Below are 21,919 nucleotides of genomic sequence, written 5' to 3' on the forward strand. Positions count from 1 at the left end.
GTCGGTCACTTCACTCAAAGCTTTCGGTTTTTGGAGCAGCTTTAACTTTGAGGATTTGGTCAAACAGGCTTATCTTAATCCCTGCACTCAAAGTGTCTGGCCTGAAAATTTCACTAGCATGAGCCAGTCCCTCCTTCCCACTGGGCACTTCGAGTAGACAGCTTGTGTAGACATAAAAATGGATTTCTGAACTCCCAGAAAGAGATTTTAGGGACCTTTTTTACAACAAAGGCTGCTATGTTAGTTTTGGGTTTGTTGTAACCGAACTGGAATTCGGAAGAAGGTGAACACATTAAGATTGGAATATTATTGTGGCCCTGGTGGCACCAAATCAAAATTCGGACATGGAGATGCTTGGGAATATGGTCAAAACGGGGGACTGTGTTGTGGGTGTTTCAGGGAAAAGGTGTACATTTGACCTCCATCATCTAGGACATTGACAATGGTTAATAAAATCTCTCAATTTCTGCCCATTTGTTTGCACCGTCTTGCAGGCCTTCTCATACAGCTGCAACTGTATATGCATTTGTAAATCAAGACCTTTCTTGAGTTGGGCTCTGGGATGGTGCAACTGTTGAGCATGTGAGCCTATGGTTGTGTGGGGGTAAAGGGTTTAGTGTGTATGTGTGTATCCCACAACTGTTGTGATGGAGTAAAAGAAGTTAGGGACAATAGAAGATGATTCACAACAAATGTTTGCTAATATAATAATTGCTTGTAATAATGTAATTTTGGTAATGGCGAGACTGGTGAGAGGTAAAATCTTTTTCATAAATTGCCTTCATTACTACAAATATGAATAGCTAATTATGGAAAATAAGAAACAGGATTCTTAAAATATCTATTTTTTGATGACTATATATAATACAAATCGAGGTGAGGGCGATGGAAATGCTGTTCTGTTCTGTAAATGTCACTGTGTGCTCTTTTCGAAGGATGGATCCCAGTCTCTTCAGGGCTAAGGGATACGGGGGGTCGGAGGTGGTCTGCCGGGCATTGGGATGACAACCCAACTCGGGATGAGGAGGGCTTTTAGAGGGTGGAATAGTGGGGACCAATTGGAGGTTTACTTAGTAGCAATGCAAATAACATGGTGCAGCTATATAGACACTCAATCATCATGTTACTTTTTAATTGTAAGTTTACAAACATATTATGATAATTAGAATTGAATGTTGTGTCTCATTATGGTAAGTGGTGAAATAAGTATAGCCAGTTACAATTGTAATGGCCGAGAAAAGACCATCAGTATTTACCTGGCTAAGAGAGAAGAAATATAATATCTATTATTTACAGGAAACTCATTCAACAATTTTATATTAGGTTTTGTGGAAAAAGGACTGGGTGGGACGAAATATATTTCTCCCATGGGCAAAGAAATTCAAAGGGGGTGATGGTTTTAATTAACCGTAATTTTGATCCAAATGTGCAAATTGTCCAAACAGATCATCAAGGTAGATGGATTATTTTAAATATGTTATTGAACAATAAACAGATATGGCTTATTAACCTATACGGTCCAAATAATGATGATCCAAGCTTATTTGAAAATATATATAAGAATTTATTCAGATTGCATAGCAGAGAATGTATGGTGAGATTCGAAATGGTCGGTAATCTGTTTGTTGACTTGGCTTTCGAAGACCTTAGAAAGGCATGGTAGGATAGATATAGGTCTGTAGCAGTTTGGGTCAAGAGTGTCCCCCCCTTTGAAGAGGGGGATGACCGCAGCTGCTTTCCAATCTTTGGGAATCTCAGACGACACGAAAGAGAGGTTGAACAGGCTAGTAATAGGGGTGGCAACAATTTCGGCAGATAATTTTAGAAAGAAAGGGAACAGAGATTGTCTAGCCCGGCTGATTTGTAGGGGTTCAGATTTTGCAGCTCTTTCAGAACATCAGCTGAACGGATTTGGGAGAAGGAGAAATGGGGAAGGCTTGGGCGAGTTGCTGTTGGGGGTGCAGTGCTGTTGACCGGCGTAGGAGTAGCCAGGTGGAAAGCATGGCCAGCCGTAGAAAAAAAGCTAATTGAAATTCTCAATTATGGTGGATTTATCAGTGGTGACAGTGTTTCCTATCTTCAGTGCAGTGGGCAGCTGGGAGGAGGTGTTCTTATTCTCCATGGACTTTACAGTGTCCCAGAACTTTGAGTTAGTGTTGCAGGAAACAAATTTCTGCTTGAAAAAGCTAGCCTTGGCTTTTCTAACTGCCTGTGTATAATGGTTTATAGCTTCCCTGAACAGCTGCATATCACAGGGGCTGTTCGATGCTAATGCAGAACGCCATAGGATGTTTTTGTGTTGGTTAAGGGCAGTCAGGTCTGGGGAGAACCAAGGGCTATATCTGTTCCTGGTTCTAAATTTCTTGAATGGGGCATGTTTATTTAAGATGGTTAGGAAGGCATTTAAAAAAAATATCCAGGCATCCTCTACTGACGGGATGAGATCAATATCCTTCCAGGATACCCCGGCCAGGTCGATTAGAAAGGCCTGCTCGCTGAAGTGTTTCAGGGAGCGTTTTACAGTGATGAGTGGAGGTCGTTTGACCGCTGACCCATTACGGATGCCGGCAATGAGGCAGTGATCGCTGAGATCTTGGTTGAAGACAGCAGAGGTGTATTTAGAGGGGAAGTTGGTCTATGAGGGTGCCTAGTGTTTAAGGCTTTGGGGAGGTACCTGGTTGGTTTATTGATAATTTGTGTGAGATTGAGGGCATCAAGTTTAGATTGTAGGATGGCTGGGGTGTTAAGCATGTTCCAGTTTAGGTCGCCTAGCAGCACGAGCTCTGAAGATAGATGGGGGGTAATCAGTTCACATATGGTGTCCAGAGCACAGCTGGGGGCAGAGGGTGGTCTATAGCAGGTGGCAACGGTGAGAGACTTGTTTTTAGAGAGGTGGATTTTTAAAAGTAGAAGTTCAAATTGTTTGAGTACAGACCTGGATAGTAGGACAGAACTCTCTCTGCAGGCTATCTTTGCAGTAGATTGCAACACCACCCCCTTTGGCAGTTCTATCTTGTCTGAAAATGTTGTAGTTTGGAATTAAAATTTCAGAATTTTTGGTGGTCTTCCTAAGCCAGGATTCAGACACAGCTAGAACATCCGGGTTGGCAGAGGGTGCTAAAGCAGTGAATAGAACAAACTTAGGGAGGAGGCTTCTAATGTTAACATGCATGAAACCAAGGCTATTACAGTTACAGAAGTCGTCAAAAGAGAGCGCCTGGGGAATAGGAGTGGAGCTGCAGGGCACTGCAGGGCACTGCGGGGCCTGGATTCACCTCTACATCGCCAGAGGAACATAGGAGGAGTAGAATAAGGGTGCGGCTAAAAGCAATAATAATTGGTCGTCTAGAACGTCTGGAACAGAGAGTAAAAGGAGGTTTCTGGGGGCAATAAAATAGCATCAAGGTATAATGTACAGATAAAGGTATGGTAGGATGTGAATACAGTGGAGGTAAACCTAGGTATTGAGTGATGAAGAGAGAGATATTGTCTCTAGAAACATAATTGAAACCAGGAGATGTCATTGCATGTGTGGGTGGTGGAGCTAATAGGTTGGATAAGGTATAGTGAGCAGGACTAGAGGCTCTACAGTGAAATAAGCCAATAAACACTAACCAGAACAGCAATGGACAAGACATATTGACATTAAGGAGAGGCATGCTTAGTCGAGTGATCAAAAGGGTCCAGTGAGTGGAGAGGTTGGTTGGGGGTCACGGCGATTTAGACAGCTAGCCAGGCCATCGGTAGCAAGCTAGCATAGGATGGAGGTCTGTTATTAGCCACCTCTTCAAATCAAATCAAATGTATTTATATAGCCCTTCGTACATCAGCTGATATCTCAAAGTGCTGTACAGAAACCCAGCCTAAAACCCCAAACAGCAAACAATGCAGGTGTAAAAGCACGGTGGCTAGGAAAAACTCCCTAGAAAGGCCAAAACCTAGGAAGAAACCTAGAGAGGAACCAGGCTATGTGGGGTGGCCAGTCCTCTTCTGGCTGTGCCGGGTAGAGATTATAACAGAACATGGCCAAGATGTTCAAATGTTCATAAATGACCAGCATGGTCAAATAATAATAATCACAGGCAGAACAGTCAAAACTGGAGCAGCAGCACTGCCAGGTGGACTGGGGACAGCAAGGAGTCATCATGTCAGGTAGTCCTGATGCATGTTCCTAGGGCTCAGGTCCTCCGAGAGAGAGAAAGAAAAAGTGAGAAAGAGAGAATTAGAGAGCATACATAAATTCACACAGGACACTGGATAGGACAGGAGAAGTACTCCAGATATAACAAACTGACCCTAGCTCCCCGACACAAACTACTGCAGCATAAATACTGGAGGCTGAGACAGGAGGGGTCAGGAGACACTGTGGCCCCATCCGATGACACCCCCGGACAGGGCCAAAACAGGAAGGATATACACCTCTGCTGTCTTCAACCAGGATCTCAGCGATCACTCATTCATTGCCTGTGTCCGTAATGGGTCTGCGGTCAAACGACCACCCCACATCACTGTCAAACGCTTCCTAAAACACTTCAGCGAGCAGGCCTTTCTAGTCGACCTGGCCTGGGTATCCTGGAAGGATATTGTAGTCATCCCGGCAGTAGAGGATGCTGGATTATTCTTTAAAAGTGCTTTCCTCACCCATCTTAAATAAGCAAGCCCCATTGAAAAAATGTAGAACCAGGAACAGATATAGCCCTTGGTTCACTCCAGAACTGACTGCCCTTGACCAGCACAAAAACATCCTGTGGCGTTCTGCATTCGCATCAAATAGCCCCTGCGATATGCAACTTTTCTGGGAAGTTAGGAACCAATATACACAGGCAGTTAGGAAAGCAAAGGCTAGTTTTTTCAAACAGAAATTTGTATCCAGTAGCACATACTCCAAAAGGTTCTGGGAAACTGTAAGGGCCACGGAGAATAAGAGCACCTCCTCCAAGCTGCCCACTGTACCGAGCCTAGGAACCACTGACACCACCGATAAATCCACGATAATTGAGAATTTCAACGAGCATTTTTCTACGGCTGGCCATGCTTTCCATCTGGCTACCCCTACCCCGGTCAACAGTCCTGCACCCACCACAGCAACTCGCCCAAGTCTAAGGTCTTTGAAAGCCAAGTTAACAAACAGATCACCGACCATTTCGAATCCCACCGTACCTTCTCCGCTATATAATCTTGTTTCCAAGCTGGTCATGGGTGCATCTCAGCCACACTCAAGGTCCTAAACGATATCATAACCACCATCGATAAAAGACAATACTGTGCAGCCGTATTCATTGACCTGGCCAAGGCTTTCGACTCTGTCAATCACTGCATTCTTATCGGCAGACTCAACAGCCTTGGTTTCTCAAATGACTGCCTCGCCTGGTTCACCAACTACTTATAAGATAGAGTCTCAGCTCACTGGTCACCATAGCAGCACCCACCCGTAGCACGTGCTCCAGTAGGTATACATCACTGGTCACCCCCAAAGCCTATTCCTCATTTGGCCACCTTTCCTTCGACTTCTCTGCTGCCAATGACTGGAACGAATTGCAAAAATAAAAAATAAATAAAAATAAAAATACAAAAAATCACTGAAGCTGTAGACTCATATCTCCCTCACTAACTTTAAGCATCAGCTGTCAGAGCAGCGCATAGATCATTGCACCTGTACATAGCCCATCTGTAAATAGCTCATCCAACTACCTCATCCCCATTTTGTTATTTATTTATTTTTGCTCTTTGCACCCCAGTATCTCTACTTGCACATTAGTCTTCTGCACATCTATCACTCGTGTTTAATTGCTAAATTGTAATTACCTTGCCATTACAGCCTATTTTTTTGCCTTACCTCCCTAATCTTACCACCTTTGCACACACTGTATATAGACTTTTTCTATTGTGTTATTGACTGTACGTTTGTTGTTTCCATGTGTAACTTTGTTGTTTGTGTCGCACTGCTTTGCTTTATTTTGGCCAGGTCACAGTTGTGAATGAGAACTTGTTCTCAACTGGCCTACCTAGTTAAATAAAGTTAAATAAAGAAATAAAATAAACAATAAAAAGTCTGAGCTCTATGGGCAATTCCTTCGTCCTCATGGCTTGGTATTTGCTCTGACATGCACTGTCAACTGTGGGACCTTATATAGACAGGTGTGTGCCTTTCCAAATCATGTCCAATCAATTGAATTTACCACAGTTGGACTCCAATAAAGTTGTAGAAACACTCAAGGATGATCAATGGAACCAGGATGCACTGGAGTTCAATTGCGAGTCTCATAGCAAAGGGTCTGAATACTTATGTACATCAGGTATTTCTGTTTTCACTTTGTCATTATGGGGTATTGCATGTAGATTTTGGAGGAATTTTTTTTATTTAATCAATTTTAGAATAAGGCTGTAACATAACATGTGGAAAAAGTCAAGGGGTCTGAAAATAATTCAGAAAGTATTCATTATTCCCTTGACTCCTAGACTTTTTCTACATTCTGTTACGTTACAGCCTTATTCTAAAATGGATTGTCATTTTTTTCCTCAATCTATACACAATTCCTTATAATGACAAAGCAAAAACATCTGGACCCTCTATTTCTGAAACTATCCGCCGCCATTGTCGCAACCCCTATTACCAGCCTGTTCAACCTCTCTTTCATATCGTCTGAGATCCCCAAGGACTGGAAAGCTGCCGCAGTCATCCCCCTCTTCAAAGGGGGTGACACCCTGGACCCAAACTGTTACTGTCATGCAGGTGAAAGAGGACCCAAAAGCGACTTGGCGAAAACAGAGTCTTTAATCCAGTAAAGTAAATACAATCAAAAAAACACAACTTTCACTCGAAATGACGAGGACAAACTGGAGACTCGATCTTGAACAGCAGGTGAACAGCAGGTTGCCTCGGGAAGGCACTTGAACCAAACAGACTCAGACACCTGCTCACCACGCAGCATCTGAGGACAACACGACACGACAGGGCGATACACAAACACAGCACGGTGAATTCTAGACAAGGAACCGACAGGGCAGAAACGAATAACAAGGAGAGAAATAGGGACTCTAATCGGGGAAAAGGATCGGGAACAGGTGTGGGAAGACTAAATGATTGATTAGGGGAATAGGAACAGCTGGGAGCAGGAACGGAACGATAGGGAGAAGAGAGAGCGGGAGAGTGAGAGAGGGAGGGGGAGAGAGAGGGATAGAAAGAGGGAAAGAACCTAATAAGACCAGCAGAGGGAAACGAATAGAAGGAGAAGAACAGGGACAAGGCATGATAATCAATGACAAAACATGACAGTACCCCCCCACTCACCGAGCGCCTCCTGGCGCACTCGAGGAGGAATCCTGGCGGCAACGGAGGAAATCATCAATGAGTGAACGGTCCAGCACGTCCCGAGACGGAACCCAACTCCTCTCCTCAGGACCGTAACCCTCCCAATCCACTAAGTATTGGTGACCCCGTCCCCGAGAACGCATGTCCATGATCTTATGTACCTTGTAAATAGGTGCGCTCTCGACAAGGACGGGAGGGGGAGGGAAGACGAACGGGAGTGCGAAGAAAGGGCTTGACACAGGAGACATGGAAGACAGGATGGACGCGACGAAGATGTCGCGGAAGAAGCAGTCGCACAGCGACAGGATTGACGACCTGGGAGACACGGAACGGACCAATGAACCGCGGAGTCAACTTACGAGAAGCTGTCGTAAGAGGAAGGTTGCGAGTGGAAAGCCACACTCTCTGGCCGCAACAATACCTTGGACTCTTAATCCTGCGTTTATTGGCGGCTCTCACAGTCTGTGCCCTGTAACGGCAAAGTGCAGACCTCACCCTCCTCCAGGTGCGCTCACAACGTTGGACAAACGCTTGAGCGGAGGGAACGCTGGACTCGGCAAGCTGGGATGAGAACAGAGGAGGCTGGTAACCCAGACTACTCTGAAACGGAGATAACCCGGTAGCAGACGAAGGAAGCGAATTGTGAGCGTATTCTGCCCAGGGGAGCTGTTCTGCCCAAGACGCAGGGTTTCTGAAAGAAAGGCTGCGTAGTATGCGACCAATCGTCTGATTGGCCCTCTCTGCTTGACCGTTAGACTGGGGATGAAACCCGGAAGAGAGACTGACGGACGCACCAATCAAACGACAGAACTCCCTCCAAAACTGTGACGTGAATTGCGGGCCTCTGTCTGAAACGGCGTCTAACGGGAGGCCATGAATTCTGAATACATTCTCGATAATGATTTGTGCCGTCTCCTTAGCGGAAGGAAGTTTAGCGAGGGAATGAAATGTGCCGCCTTAGAGAACCTATCGACAACCGTAAGAATCACAGTCTTCCCCGCAGACAAAGGCAGACCGGTAATGAAGTCTAGGGCGATGTGAGACCATGGTCGAGAAGGAATGGGGAGCGGTCTGAGACGACCGGCAGGAGGAGAGTTACCCGACTTAGTCTGCGCGCAGTCCGAACAAGCAGCCACGAAACGGCGCGTGTCACGCTCCTGAGTCGGCCACCAAAAGCGCTGGCGAATAGCCGCAAGAGTGCCTCGAACACCGGGATGACCAGCTAACTTGGCAGAGTGAGCCCACTGAAGAACAGCCAGACGAGTGGAAACAGGAACGAAAAGGAGGTTACTAGGACAAGCGCGCGGCGACGCAGTGTGCGTGAGTGCTTGCTTAACCTGTCTTTCAATTCCCCAGACTGTTAACCCGACAACACGCCCATAAGGAAGAATCCCTCGGGATCAGTAGAAGCCACAGAAGAACTAAACAGACGGGATAAGGCATCAGGCTTGGTGTTCTTGCTACCCGGACGGTAAGAAATCACAAACTCGAAACGAGCGAAAAACAACGCCCAACGAGCTTGACGGGCATTAAGTCGTTTGGCAGAACGGATGTACTCAAGGTTCTTATGGTCTGTCCAAACGACAAAAGGAACGGTCGCCCCCTCCAACCACTGTCGCCATTCGCCTAGGGCTAAGCGGATGGCGAGCAGTTCACGGTTACCCACATCATAGTTGCGCTCAGATGGCGACAGGCGATGAGAAAAATAAGCGCAAGGATGAACCTTATCGTCAGACTGGAAGCGCTGGGATAGAATGGCTCCCACGCCTACCTCTGAAGCGTCAACCTCGACAATGAATTGTCTAGTGACGTCAGGAGTAACGAGGATAGGAGCGGACGTAAAACGTTCTTTTAGAAGATCAAAAGCTCCCTGGGCGGAACCGGACCACTTAAAACACGTCTTGACAGAAGTAAGAGCTGTGAGAGGGGCAGCAACTTGACCGAAATTACGAATGAAACGCCGATAGAAATTAGCGAAACCTAAAAGCGCTGCAACTCGACACGTGACCTTGGAACGGGCCAATCACTGACAGCTTGGACCTTAGCGGAATCCATCTGAATGCCTTCAGCGGAAATAACGGAACCGAGAAAAGTAACGGAGGAGACATGAAAAGAGCACTTCTCAGCCTTTACGTAGAGACAATTCTCTAAAAGGCGCTGTAGAACACGTCGAACGTGCTGAACATGAATCTCGAGTGACGGAGAAAAAATCAGGATATCGTCAAGATAGACAAAAACAAAGATGTTCAGCATGTCTCTCAGAACATCATTAACTAATGCCTGAAAAACAGCTGGCGCATTGGCGAGACCAAACGGCAGAACCCGGTACTCAAAATGCCCTAACGGAGTGTTAAACGCCGTTTTCCACTCGTCCCCCTCTCTGATGCGCACGAGATGGTAAGCGTTACGAAGGTCCAACTTAGTAAAGCACCTGGCTCCCTGCAGAATCTCGAAGGCTGATGACATAAGGGGAAGCGGATAACGATTCTTAACCGTTATGTCATTCAGCCCTCGATAATCCACGCAGGGCGCAGAGTACCGTCCTTCTTCTTAACAAAAAGAACCCCGCCCCGGCCGGAGAGGAAGAAGGCACTATGGTACCGGCGTCAAGAGACACAGACAAATAATCCTCGAGAGCCTTACGTTCGGGAGCCGACAGAGAGTATAGTCTACCCCGAGGAGGAGTGGTCCCCGGAAGGAGATCAATACTACAATCATACGACCGGTGAGGAGGAAGGGAGTTGGCTCGGGACCGACTGAAGACCGTGCGCAGATCATGATATTCCTCCGGCACTCCTGTCAAATCGCCAGGTTCCTCCTGAGAAGTAGGGACAGAAGAAACGGGAGGGATGGCAGACATTAAACACTTCACATGACAAGAAACGTTCCAGGATAGGATAGAATTACTAGACCAATTAATAGAAGGATTATGACATACTAGCCAGGGATGACCCAAAACAACAGGTGTAAACGGTGAACGAAAAATCAAAAAAGAAATAGTCTCACTGTGGTTACCAGATACTGTGAGGGTTAAAGGTAGTGTCTCAAATCTGATACTGGGAAGATGACTACCATCTAAGGCGAACATGGGCGTAGGCTTCTCTAACTCTCTGAAAGGAATGTCATGTTTCCGAACCCATGCTTCGTCCATGAAACAACCCTCAGCCCCAGAGTCTATCAAGGCACTACATGTAGCACCCGAACCGGTCCAGCGTAGATGGACCGACAAGAAAGTAGTACAGGATTTTGATGGAGAGACTTGAGTAGTTGCGCTCACCTGTAGCCCTCTGCTTACTGATGAGCTCTGGCTTTTACTGGACATGAATTAACAAAATGTCCAGCAACTCCGCAATAGAGGCACAGGCGGTTGGTGATCCTCCGTTCCCTCTCCTTAGTCGAGATGCGAATCCCTCCCAGCTGCATGGGCTCAGTCTCTGAGCCAGAGGAGGGAGATGGTTGCGATGCGGAGCAGGGAAACACCGTTGATGCGAGCTCTCTTCCACGAGCCCGGTGACGAAGATCTACCCGTCGTTCTATGCGGATGGCGAGAGCAATCAAAGAGTCCACATCTGAAGGAACCTCCCGGGAGAGAATCTCATCCTTAACCACTGCGTGGAGTCCCTCCAGAAAACGAGCGAGCAGCGCCGGCTCGTTCCACTCACTAGAGACAGCAAGAGTGCGAAACTCAATAGAATAATCCGTTATGGACCGTTCACCTTGGCATAGGGAAGCCAGGGCCCTAGAAGCCTCCCTACCAAAAACTGAACGGTCAAAAACCCGAATCATCTCCTCTTTAAAGTTCTGGTACTTGTTAGAGCAATCAGCCCTTGCCTCCCAGATAGCTGTGCCCCATTCTCGAGCCCGGCCAGTAAGGAGTGAAATGACGTAAGCAACCCGAGCTCTCTCTCTAGAGTATGTGTTGGGTTGGAGAGAGAACACAATCTCACACTGCGTGAGAAAGGAGCGGCACTCAGTGGGCTGCCCGGAGTAGCAAGGTGGGTTATTAACCCTAGGTTCTGGAGGCTCGGCAGGCCAGGAAGTAACAGGTGGCACGAGACGAAGACTCTGGAACTGTCCAGAGAGGTCGGAAACCTGAGCGGCCAGGTTCTCCACGGCATGGCGAGCAGCAGACAATTCCTGCTCGTGTCTGCCGAGCATGGCTCCTTGGATCTCGACGGCAGTGTAACGAGCGTCTGAAGTCGCTGGGTCCATTCCTTGGTCGGTTCCTTCTGTCATGCAGGTGAAAGAGCACCCAAAAGCGACTTGGCGAAAACAGAGTCTTTAATCCAGTAAAGTAAATACAATCAAAAAAACACAACTTTCACTCGAAATGACGAGGACAAACTGGAGACTCGATCTTGAACAGCAGGTGAACAGCAGGTTGCCTCGGGAAGGCACTTGAACCAAACAGACTCAGACACCTGCTCACCACGCAGCATCTGAGGACAACACGACACGACAGGGCGATACACAAACACAGCACGGTGAATTCTAGACAAGGAACCGACAGGGCAGAAACGAATAACAAGGAGAGAAATAGGGACTCTAATCAGGGAAAAGGATCGGGAACAGGTGTGGGAAGACTAAATGATTGATTAGGGGAATAGGAACAGCTGGGAGCAGGAACGGAACGATAGGGAGAAGAGAGAGCGGGAGAGTGAGAGAGGGAGGGGGAGAGAGAGGGATAGAAAGAGGGAAAGAACCTAATAAGACCAGCAGAGGGAAACGAATAGAAGGAGAAGAACAGGGACAAGGCATGATAATCAATGACAAAACATGACAGTTACAGACCTATATCCATCCTGCCCTGCCTATCTAAGGTCTTCGAAAGCCAAGTCAACAAACAGGTGACTGACCATCTCGAATCCCACCGTACCTTCTCCGCTATGCAATCCGGTTTCCGAGCCGGTCACGGGTGCACCTCAGCCACACTCAAGGTACTAAACGACATCATAACCGCCATCGATAAAAGACAGTACTGTGCAGCCGTCTTCATCGACCTTGCCAAGGCTTTCGACTCTGTCAATCACCATATTCTTATCGGCAGACTCAGTAGCCTCGGTTTTTCGGATGACTGCATTGCCTGGTTCACCAATTACTTTGCAGACAGAGTTCAGTGTGTCAAATCGGAGGGCATGTTGTCCGGTCCTCTGGCAGTCTCTATGGGGGTGCCACAGGGTTCAATTCTCGGGCCGACTCTTTTCTCTGTATATATCAATGATGTTGCTCTTGCTGCGGGCGATTCCCTGATCCACCTCTACGCAGACGACACCATTGTATACACTTTCGGCCCGTCATTGGACACTGTGCTATCTAACCTCCAATCGAGCTTCAATGCCATACAACACTCCTTCCGTGGCCTCCAACTGCTCTTAAACGCTAGTAAAACCAAATGCATGCTTTTCAACCGATCGCTGCCTGCACCCGCATGCACGACTAGCATCACCACACTGGATGGCTCCGACCTTGAATATGTGGACACCTATAAGTACCTAGGTGTCTGGCTAGACTGCAAACTCTCCTTCCAGACCCATATCAAACATCTCCAATCGAAAATCAAATCAAGAATCGGCTTTCTATTCCGCAACAAAGCCTCCTTCACTCACGCTGCCAAGCTTACCCTAGTAAAACTGACTATCCTACCGATCCTCGACTTCGGCGACGTCATCTACAAAATTGCTTCCAACACTCTACTCAGCAAACTGGATGCAGTTTATCACAGTGCCATCCGTTTTGTCACTAAAGCACCTTATACTACCCACCACTGCGACTTGTATGCTCTAGTCGGCTGGCCCTCGCTACATATTCGTCGGAGAGACCCACTGGCTTCAGGTCATCTACAAGGCCATGCTAGGCAAAGCTCTGCCTTATCTCAGCTCACTGGTCACGATGGCAACACCCATCCGTAGCACGCGCTCCAGCAGGTGTATCTCATTGATCATCCCTAAAGCCAACACCTCATTTGGCCGCCTTTCATTCCAGTACTCTGCTGCCTGTGACTGGAACTAATTGCAAAAATCGCTGAAGTTGGAGACTTTTATCTCCCTCACCAACTTCAAACATCAGCTAGCTGAGCAGCTAACCGATCGCTGCAGCTGTACATAATCTATTGGTAAATAGCACGCCCATTTTCACCTACCTCATCCCCAGTTTTTATTTATTTACTTTTCTGCTCTTTTGCACACCAATATCTCTACCTGTACATGATCATTTATCACTCCAGTGTTAATCTGCAATATTGTAATTATTCGCCTACCTCCTCATGCCTTTTACACACATTGTATATGGACTCCCCTTTTTTTCTCTGTGTTATTGACTTGTTAATTGTTTACTCCATGTGTAACTCTGTGTTGTCTGTTCACACTGCTATGCTTTATCTTGGCCAGGTCGCAGTTGCAAATGAGAACCTGTTCTCAACTAGCCTACCTGGTTAAATAAAGGTGAAATAAAATAAAAAATAAATGTTTTGTAAAATTTTTGCTAATTATATATCACATTCACATAAGCATTCAGACCCTTTACTCAGTACTTTGTTGAAGCACCTTGGCATTGATTACAGCCTTAAATCTTATTGGGTATGACGTTACAAGCTTGGCACGCCTGTATTTGGGGAGTTTCTCCCATTGCTCTCTGCAGATCCTCTCAAGCTCTGTCATGTTGGATGGGGAGATTGGCTGCACAGCTATTTTCAGGTCTCTCCAGAGATGTTCCATCGGGTTCAAGGACATTCAGAGACTTTTCCCGAAGCCACTCCTGCATTGTCTTGGCTGTGTGCTTAGGGGCGTTGAAGGTGAACCTTCGCCCCAGTTTGAGATGCTGAGCACTCTGGATCAGGTTTTCATCAAGGATCTCTTTGTACTTTGCTCCGTTCATCTTTCCCTCAATCCTGACTAGTCACCAAGTCCCTGCCTTCGAAAAACATCCCCACAGCATGATTGTCACGCCTTGGTCATTGTATCTTGTGTTTTTGTTATATGTTTGGGTAGGCCAGGGTGTGACATGGGTTTATATGTTGTATTTCGTATTGGGGTTTGTATTAATTAGGAGTGTGTATTAGTAGGGGTGTGTCTAGTTAGGCTTGGCTGCCTGAGGCGATTCCTAATTGGAGTCAGCTGATTCTAGTTGTCTCGGATTGGGAATCGGATTTGGGAACTCGCTGTTGGCTGGGCTCCCTGCCTGTGCCATTAAACCCCTTCAACTCATCCAGAACGCCGCAGCCCGTCTGGTGTTCAACCTTCCCAAGTTCTCTCACGTCACCCCGCTCCTCCGTTCTCTCCACTGGCTTCCAGTTGAAGCTCGCATCCGCTACAAGACCATGGTGCTTGCCTACGGAGCTGTGAGGGGAACGGCACCTCAGTACCTCCAGGCTCTGATCAGGCCCTACACCCAAACAAGGGCACTGCGTTCATCCACCTCTGGCCTGCTCGCCTCCCTACCACTGAGGAAGTACAGCTCCCGCTCAGCCCAGTCAAAACTGTTCGCTGCCCTGGCCCCCCAATGGTGGAACAAACTCCCTCACGACGCCAGGACAGCGGAGTCAATCACCACCTTCCGGAGACACCTGAAACCCCACCTCTTTAAGGAATACCTAGGATAGGTTAAGTAATCCCTCTCACCCCACCCCCCCTAAGTTTTAGATGCACTATTGTTAAGTGACTGTCCCACTGGATGTCATAAGGTGAATGCACCAATTTGTAAGTCGCTCTGGATAAGAGCGTCTGCTAAATGACTTAAATGTAATGTAATGTAATGTATTTAGGCAGCCTGAGTGCGCGTTGTATTTCGTGGGTGATTGTACCTGTCTTAGTGTTAGTCACCAGATAGGCTGTATTAGTGTCATTCGTTTGTTGTTTTCTTCTTCGTTATTTCATGTACCGTATTAGCTTTATTAAAAGTCATGAGTAACCTACACGCTGCATTTCGGTCTGACTTTCTACAAACAACAGACGAAGATCATTACAATGATGCTGCCACCACAAGGATGGTGCCTGGTTTCCTCAGATGTGTAAGTGCGACATCGGCGGATGTGGTGGATTTAGATGCATCCAATGCAAAAAAAAACTGACAGATTATGATGGGTATTTTTCTATAACGCACCGGTCTGTCAATCGACTCTAGTTAATATACACTTGTATGTTTTTATTGAGACGGGAAACATGTTTTTCATAAAGTTGAACTTTATGACAGCATGTAAAAATTAGGTGAAACTTTTTTGGTCCAAGTTAGACGTCTCAAAAGGCACAGAATTGGTGGAACGACCCAGTAATAGTAACAAAAGCTAGTACCATGGACAATTGTGCATAATATATCATTATTTGTAGGCTATAGAAACAGTGTCCTTCAGTAAATTATTTCAGCACATAAACTCAACCAAACTGTCCAGAAAGTCCTCCCAGCATGAGAAAGGGGGCTTGCTGGTGAGTCCATCTTTTGGTGTTTCAGTGGCTTCTTCGATAAGATGATAAACTTCAGATCAGAGTAGGCCTACATCAAACTGGAACCTGAGTGTAACGGTTTTCTTGAGTCGAAGGAGAGGCGGACCAAAACGCAGCGTGGTTATTATTCATGGTTCTTTAATAAAGAAACTATACACGAGACTAACAAAACAAGAAATGTGAAAAACCAGAACAGCCCTATCTGGTGCAAACACAGAGACAGGAACAATCACCCACAAGCGACCTAAAGAATATGGCTGCCTAAATATGGTTCCCAATCAGAGACAACGATAAACACCTGCCTCTGATTGAGAACCACTCTAGGCAACCATAGACTTACCTAGAGTACTACTCTAACCACAATCCCATAACTACAAACTACCCCAGACAAAACAAACCACATAAATCCCCATGTCGCACCCTGGCCTAACCAAAATAATAACGAAAACACAGAATACTAAGGCTAGGGCGTGACACTGAGGTAAACTACTTCTTGGTATTTGTTATTTTGTCAAACGCAGAGACAACATAAAATCCCAAAATAGGCCTTTTAATTGTCCTACAAATAACTTTTCCGATGAGCGGTCTAAACGTGAGCAAATGTAAAAATGGGCATTTCAGTAACAGCTTGTAGAAATGTTGTTCTTGAGGCTGAGATGTCCAGTATACATCCATATGAGGAAGAGGATAACTGAACGCATTACTAATTTTGGCATGTTGCATGCGCATCATTGCGGGAAGCGTGATCAATAGGATCGATAGTGTACGGCTGTAATGTAGGCTATATTAATATTTTAAAAATATGTCTAAATCTATTACTTTATATCAAGATTAGTTGCAGACAGTGCTATACCACATGGATTCTTAATCACCTGGCAATTGGAACATTCTTTCACTGACCCATGTCTGTTTAACTATAAAAAGACAATAACCTTGTTCCTTTTCTTTATAAGAGTCCAAATCTATAAGAGCAAACAAAGTAAACTAAATTAATATGTTAAATGTGGCTTTGGCTACAGAAGAACCAATCCAATGATACAGATTATGCATTGACATTGCACAGAACATAAGTAATATAATTATAAATAATTAAAAAGTTAATTCTTGACTATTAACACTGAGAACAAGGCAGAAGTGTGTGAAATGTGCAATGTGAAGGCATGTGAAATGCACTCCCCTTGTTTCAATTGTGGTTGAGGTGAAAGGAAGAGACAGAGAACCACGTCTATTTTTGAAACGCATCAGGCTCACACATTTTGTCCCGATGTAAAAACAATGAACAACACAGTACAATGTCAGTGTAAAGGAAGATAGAACTGTTTTGTCCCCACAACTTAAATGAGATTCTGCACAAAAAGTGAACCAAGATTTTATTGACAAAATTACATTTTCAAAAATGTATATGTTTTTAGAAGATTATGCGACACACGTTGTGCTGAATCTGAAACGAAATATGACTTGAATATGAAATGTATGAATCATACAATTACAAATGACATTATGCGGAAACAAGCATCAAATCAAATGTATTTGTCATAAGCTTTGTAAATAACAGGTGTAGACTAACAGTGAAATGCTTACTTATAGGATAAAGTGTGACATCCTGAGGAGTCGTATACCATAAGTATTTTATATCTATGTTATAAAAAATAAACACATTTTGTAGGCCCCATTCACAGTGAAGATGAAACCTCTTCCTTGGGCTCTGCAACAAAAAAAAGACAGGAGTTAGAGTTATGTCCCGTGATATACTATATGTTGCATATAAGTTAAGTGTATTTCTTGTGATGCATTATATTAATTAATTAATGGGGCTTGCGAAAGCACCTACTTTAAATATTTGACAAATGTCTGACTTATTATACTGTAGTTACACTGTATTATTATAGGTGGGTTTTTTGACGCACAACCCCCATTTTAAATCTTTGACATACCTCTTATTTTTCTTTGGAACGTGATTCCTCCTACACTGTTTAAGCTAGAAACACCATTCAAACGTCAAGACATGCAGATCGGTCTGGAATAGTGTGCTTGTAGAACATTGATATCTTTTTACTTTTCCTGGGATTTCCTCAGCATTCTAAAGGCCCCATTGTGACATCATCACTTTCAACATTCCATTCACTGTAAATGCTATGATGCTACTCTTAACACAAAATCAGCTACTTTGACCAATTTGCCAACTACTTCTTAGACAAAAGGTTAGAACATGTAAAATCTTCCTCTACTTATCTGCTTTTCGAATCTGAACTCAGAAGTAATGTCAAAGACATTTTCATCTAACTTTTTATAAACAACTGGCATTTTGGCCACTTTCCCAACAAGTTAAACAAAAATGTAGAGGTCAGAACATCTTCGTCTACTTCTGTTATTCAAATCTGTCATCGTAACAAAAAAATATCTGTTACCAATCCAACAATACAACTGTTTTAGTAACTGCATTGACAATTTTTTCCCCAAAATTCTTTCAAATTGCCATTTTAACTACTCCCCCAAAAAATGCAGACAAAAACTTAGTGTATGAAATGTTCCTCTACTTGTCTGCTTTTCAAATCTGAAATCAGAACAGGAATAGCTTCTACCAATCAATAAGTAGAGCTGTTTCAGTAAACCACCAACTGCTTTCATTAAAGATGCAGTAAGTCATGTCAGAAACTAGAACATGGATTACTTACCAAAAACAGCTGCACATTCCAATACAGATACATGACATTTTGAAGTTCTCTTTGCTTTGTCATAAAATTAGCAAATACGTTTTGCCTTACCAAAAGTAATGACCACAACTACTGACAACAACCACACAACTACTGACCACAACTACTAAACCTCAAATACTGACCACAACCACAAAACTACGGACCACCACTACTGACCACAGCAACTACTGAACCACACAACTAATGACAACAACCACAAAACTACTGACCACAACCACACAACTACTGACCACAACTACTAAACCTGGAATACTGACTAAAACCACAAAACTACTGACCACCACTGCTGACCACAACCACACACCTATTGGCCACTATTGACCACAACTACTAAACCACAAATACTGACCACAACCACATTGTCATGCAGGTGAATGAGGACCCAAAAGCGACTTGGCGAAAACAGAGTATTTAATCCAGTAATAAACTTTACAAAACAAAAAGCATAATACTACTCGTAAAGACGAGAACAGACTGGAGACTTGATCGAGAACTGCAGGTTGCCTCGGGAAGGCACTTGAACCTAGCAGACTCAGACACCTGCTCACCACGCAGCATCTGAGGGAAACACGACACGACAGGGCAAAACATAGACACAGCACGGTGAATTATAGATGAGGATCCGACAGGGCAGGTACGGAAAACAAGGAGAGAAATAGGGACTCTAATCAGGGAAAAGGATCGGGAACAGGTGTGGGAAGACTAAATGATGATTAGGGGAATAGGAACAGCTGGGAGCAGGAACGGAACGATAGAGAGAAGAGAGAGAGGAAGGGAGAGAGAAAAAGGGGAACGAACCTAAAAAGACCAGCAGGAGGAAAATGAACAGAGGGAAAAGCCAAAATGACAAGACAATCTAAGACAAAACATGACAGTACCCCCCCCACTCACCGAGCGCCTCCTGGCGCACTCGAGGAGGAATCCTGGCGGCAACGGAGGAAATCATCAATGAGTGAACGGTCCAGCACGTCCCGAGACGGAACCCAACTCCTCTCCTCAGGACCGTAACCCTCCCAATCCACTAAGTATTGGTGACCCCGTCCCCCGAGAACGCATGTCCATGATCTTATGTACCTTGTAAATAGGTGCGCTCTCGACAAGGACGGGAGGGGGGGAGGGAAGACGAACGGGGGTGCGAAGAAAGGGCTTGACACAGGAGACATGGAAGACAGGATGGACGCGACGAAGATGTCGCGGAAGAAGCAGTCGCACAGCGACAGGATTGACGACCTGGGAGACACGGAATGGACCAATGAACCGCGGAGTCAACTTACGAGAAGCTGTCGTAAGAGGAAGGTTGCGAGTGGAAAGCCACACTCTCTGGCCGCAACAATACCTTGGACTCTTAATCCTGCGTTTATTGGCGGCTCTCACAGTCTGTGCCCTGTAGCGGCAAAGTGCAGACCTCACCCTCCTCCAGGTGCGCTCACAACGTTGGACAAACGCTTGAGCGGAGGGAACGCTGGACTCGGCAAGCTGGGAAGAGAATAGAGGAGGCTGGTAACCCAGACTACTCTGAAACGGAGATAACCCGGTAGCAGACGAAGGAAGCGAGTTGTGAGCGTATTCTGCCCAGGGGAGCTGTTCTGCCCAAGACGCAGGGTTTCTGAAAGAAAGGCTGCGTAGTATGCGACCAATCGTCTGATTGGCCCTCTCTGCTTGACCGTTAGACTGGGGATGAAACCCGGAAGAGAGACTGACGGACGCACCAATCAAACGACAGAACTCCCTCCAAAACTGTGACGTGAATTGCGGGCCTCTGTCTGAAACGGCGTCTAACAGGAGGCCATGAATTCTGAACACATTCTCGATAATGATTTGTGCCGTCTCCTTAGCGGAAGGAAGTTTAGCGAGGGGAATGAAATGTGCCGCCTTAGAGAACCTATCGACAACCGTAAGAATCACAGTCTTCCCCGCAGACAAAGGCAGACCGGTAATGAAGTCTAGGGCGATGTGAGACCATGGTCGAGAAGGAATGGGAGCGGTCTGAGACGACCGGCAGGAGGAGAGTTACCCGACTTAGTCTGCGCGCAGTCCGAACAAGCAGCCACGAAACGGCGCGTGTCACGCTCCTGAGTCGGCCACCAAAAGCGCTGGCGAATAGACGCAAGAGTGCCTCGAACACCGGGATGACCAGCTAACTTGGCAGAGTGAGCCCACTGAAGAACAGCCAGACGAGTGGAAACAGGAACGAAAAGGAGGTTACTAGGACAAGCGCGCGGCGACGCAGTGTGCGTGAGTGCTTGCTTAACCTGTCTTTCAATTCCCCAGACTGTCAACCCGACAACACGCCCATAAGGAAGAATCCCCTCGGGATCAGTAGAAGCCACAGAAGAACTAAACAGACGGGATAAGGCATCAGGCTTGGTGTTCTTGCTACCCGGACGGTAAGAAATCACAAACTCGAAACGAGCGAAAAACAACGCCCAACGAGCTTGACGGGCATTAAGTCGTTTGGCAGAACGGATGTACTCAAGGTTCTTATGGTCTGTCCAAACGACAAAAGGAACGGTCGCCCCCTCCAACCACTGTCGCCATTCGCCTAGGGCTAAGCGGATGGCGAGCAGTTCACGGTTACCCACATCATAGTTGCGCTCAGATGGCGACAGGCGATGAGAAAAATAAGCGCAAGGATGAACCTTATCGTCAGACTGGAAGCGCTGGGATAGAATGGCTCCCACGCCTACCTCTGAAGCGTCAACCTCGACAATGAATTGTCTAGTGACGTCAGGAGTAACGAGGATAGGAGCGGACGTAAAACGTTCTTTTAGAAGATCAAAAGCTCCCTGGGCGGAACCGGACCACTTAAAACACGTCTTGACAGAAGTAAGAGCTGTGAGAGGGGCAGCAACTTGACCGAAATTACGAATGAAACGCCGATAGAAATTAGCAAAACCTAAAAAGCGCTGCAACTCGACACGTGACCTTGGAACGGGCCAATCACTGACAGCTTGGACCTTAGCGGAATCCATCTGAATGCCTTCAGCGGAAATAACGGAACCGAGAAAAGTAACGGAGGAGACATGAAAAGAGCACTTCTCAGCCTTTACGTAGAGACAATTCTCTAAAAGGCGCTGTAGAACACGTCGAACGTGCTGAACATGAATCTCGAGTGACGGTGAAAAAATCAGGATATCGTCAAGATAGACAAAAACAAAGATGTTCAGCATGTCTCTCAGAACATCATTAACTAATGCCTGAAAAACAGCTGGCGCATTGGCGAGACCAAACGGCAGAACCCGGTACTCAAAATGCCCTAACGGAGTGTTAAACGCCGTTTTCCACTCGTCCCCCTCTCTGATGCGCACGAGATGGTAAGCGTTACGAAGGTCCAACTTAGTAAAGCACCTGGCTCCCTGCAGAATCTCGAAGGCTGATGACATAAGGGGAAGCGGATAACGATTCTTAACCGTTATGTCATTCAGCCCTCGATAATCCACGCAGGGGCGCAGAGT

At 45.9% G+C, this 21,919-nt stretch overlaps 1 protein-coding gene across 1 annotated transcript in view; it reads right to left on the reverse strand.

Annotated features, from left to right (window-relative positions):
• Positions 1-17,100: 17,100 nt before the first annotated feature.
• The window catches only part of si:ch211-180a12.2, a 94,649-nt gene continuing 89,830 nt past the window's right edge, over positions 17,101-21,919 (reverse strand). Inside the window, 1 exon segment of the mRNA XM_046369397.1 lies at positions 17,101-17,452. Within this exon segment, the coding sequence (XP_046225353.1) occupies positions 17,421-17,452 (32 nt within the window). The 3' untranslated portion in view covers positions 17,101-17,420.

This window comes from Oncorhynchus gorbuscha, linkage group LG11 (genome assembly GCF_021184085.1).
Source record: "Oncorhynchus gorbuscha isolate QuinsamMale2020 ecotype Even-year linkage group LG11, OgorEven_v1.0, whole genome shotgun sequence".
NCBI lineage: Eukaryota > Metazoa > Chordata > Actinopteri > Salmoniformes > Salmonidae > Oncorhynchus > Oncorhynchus gorbuscha.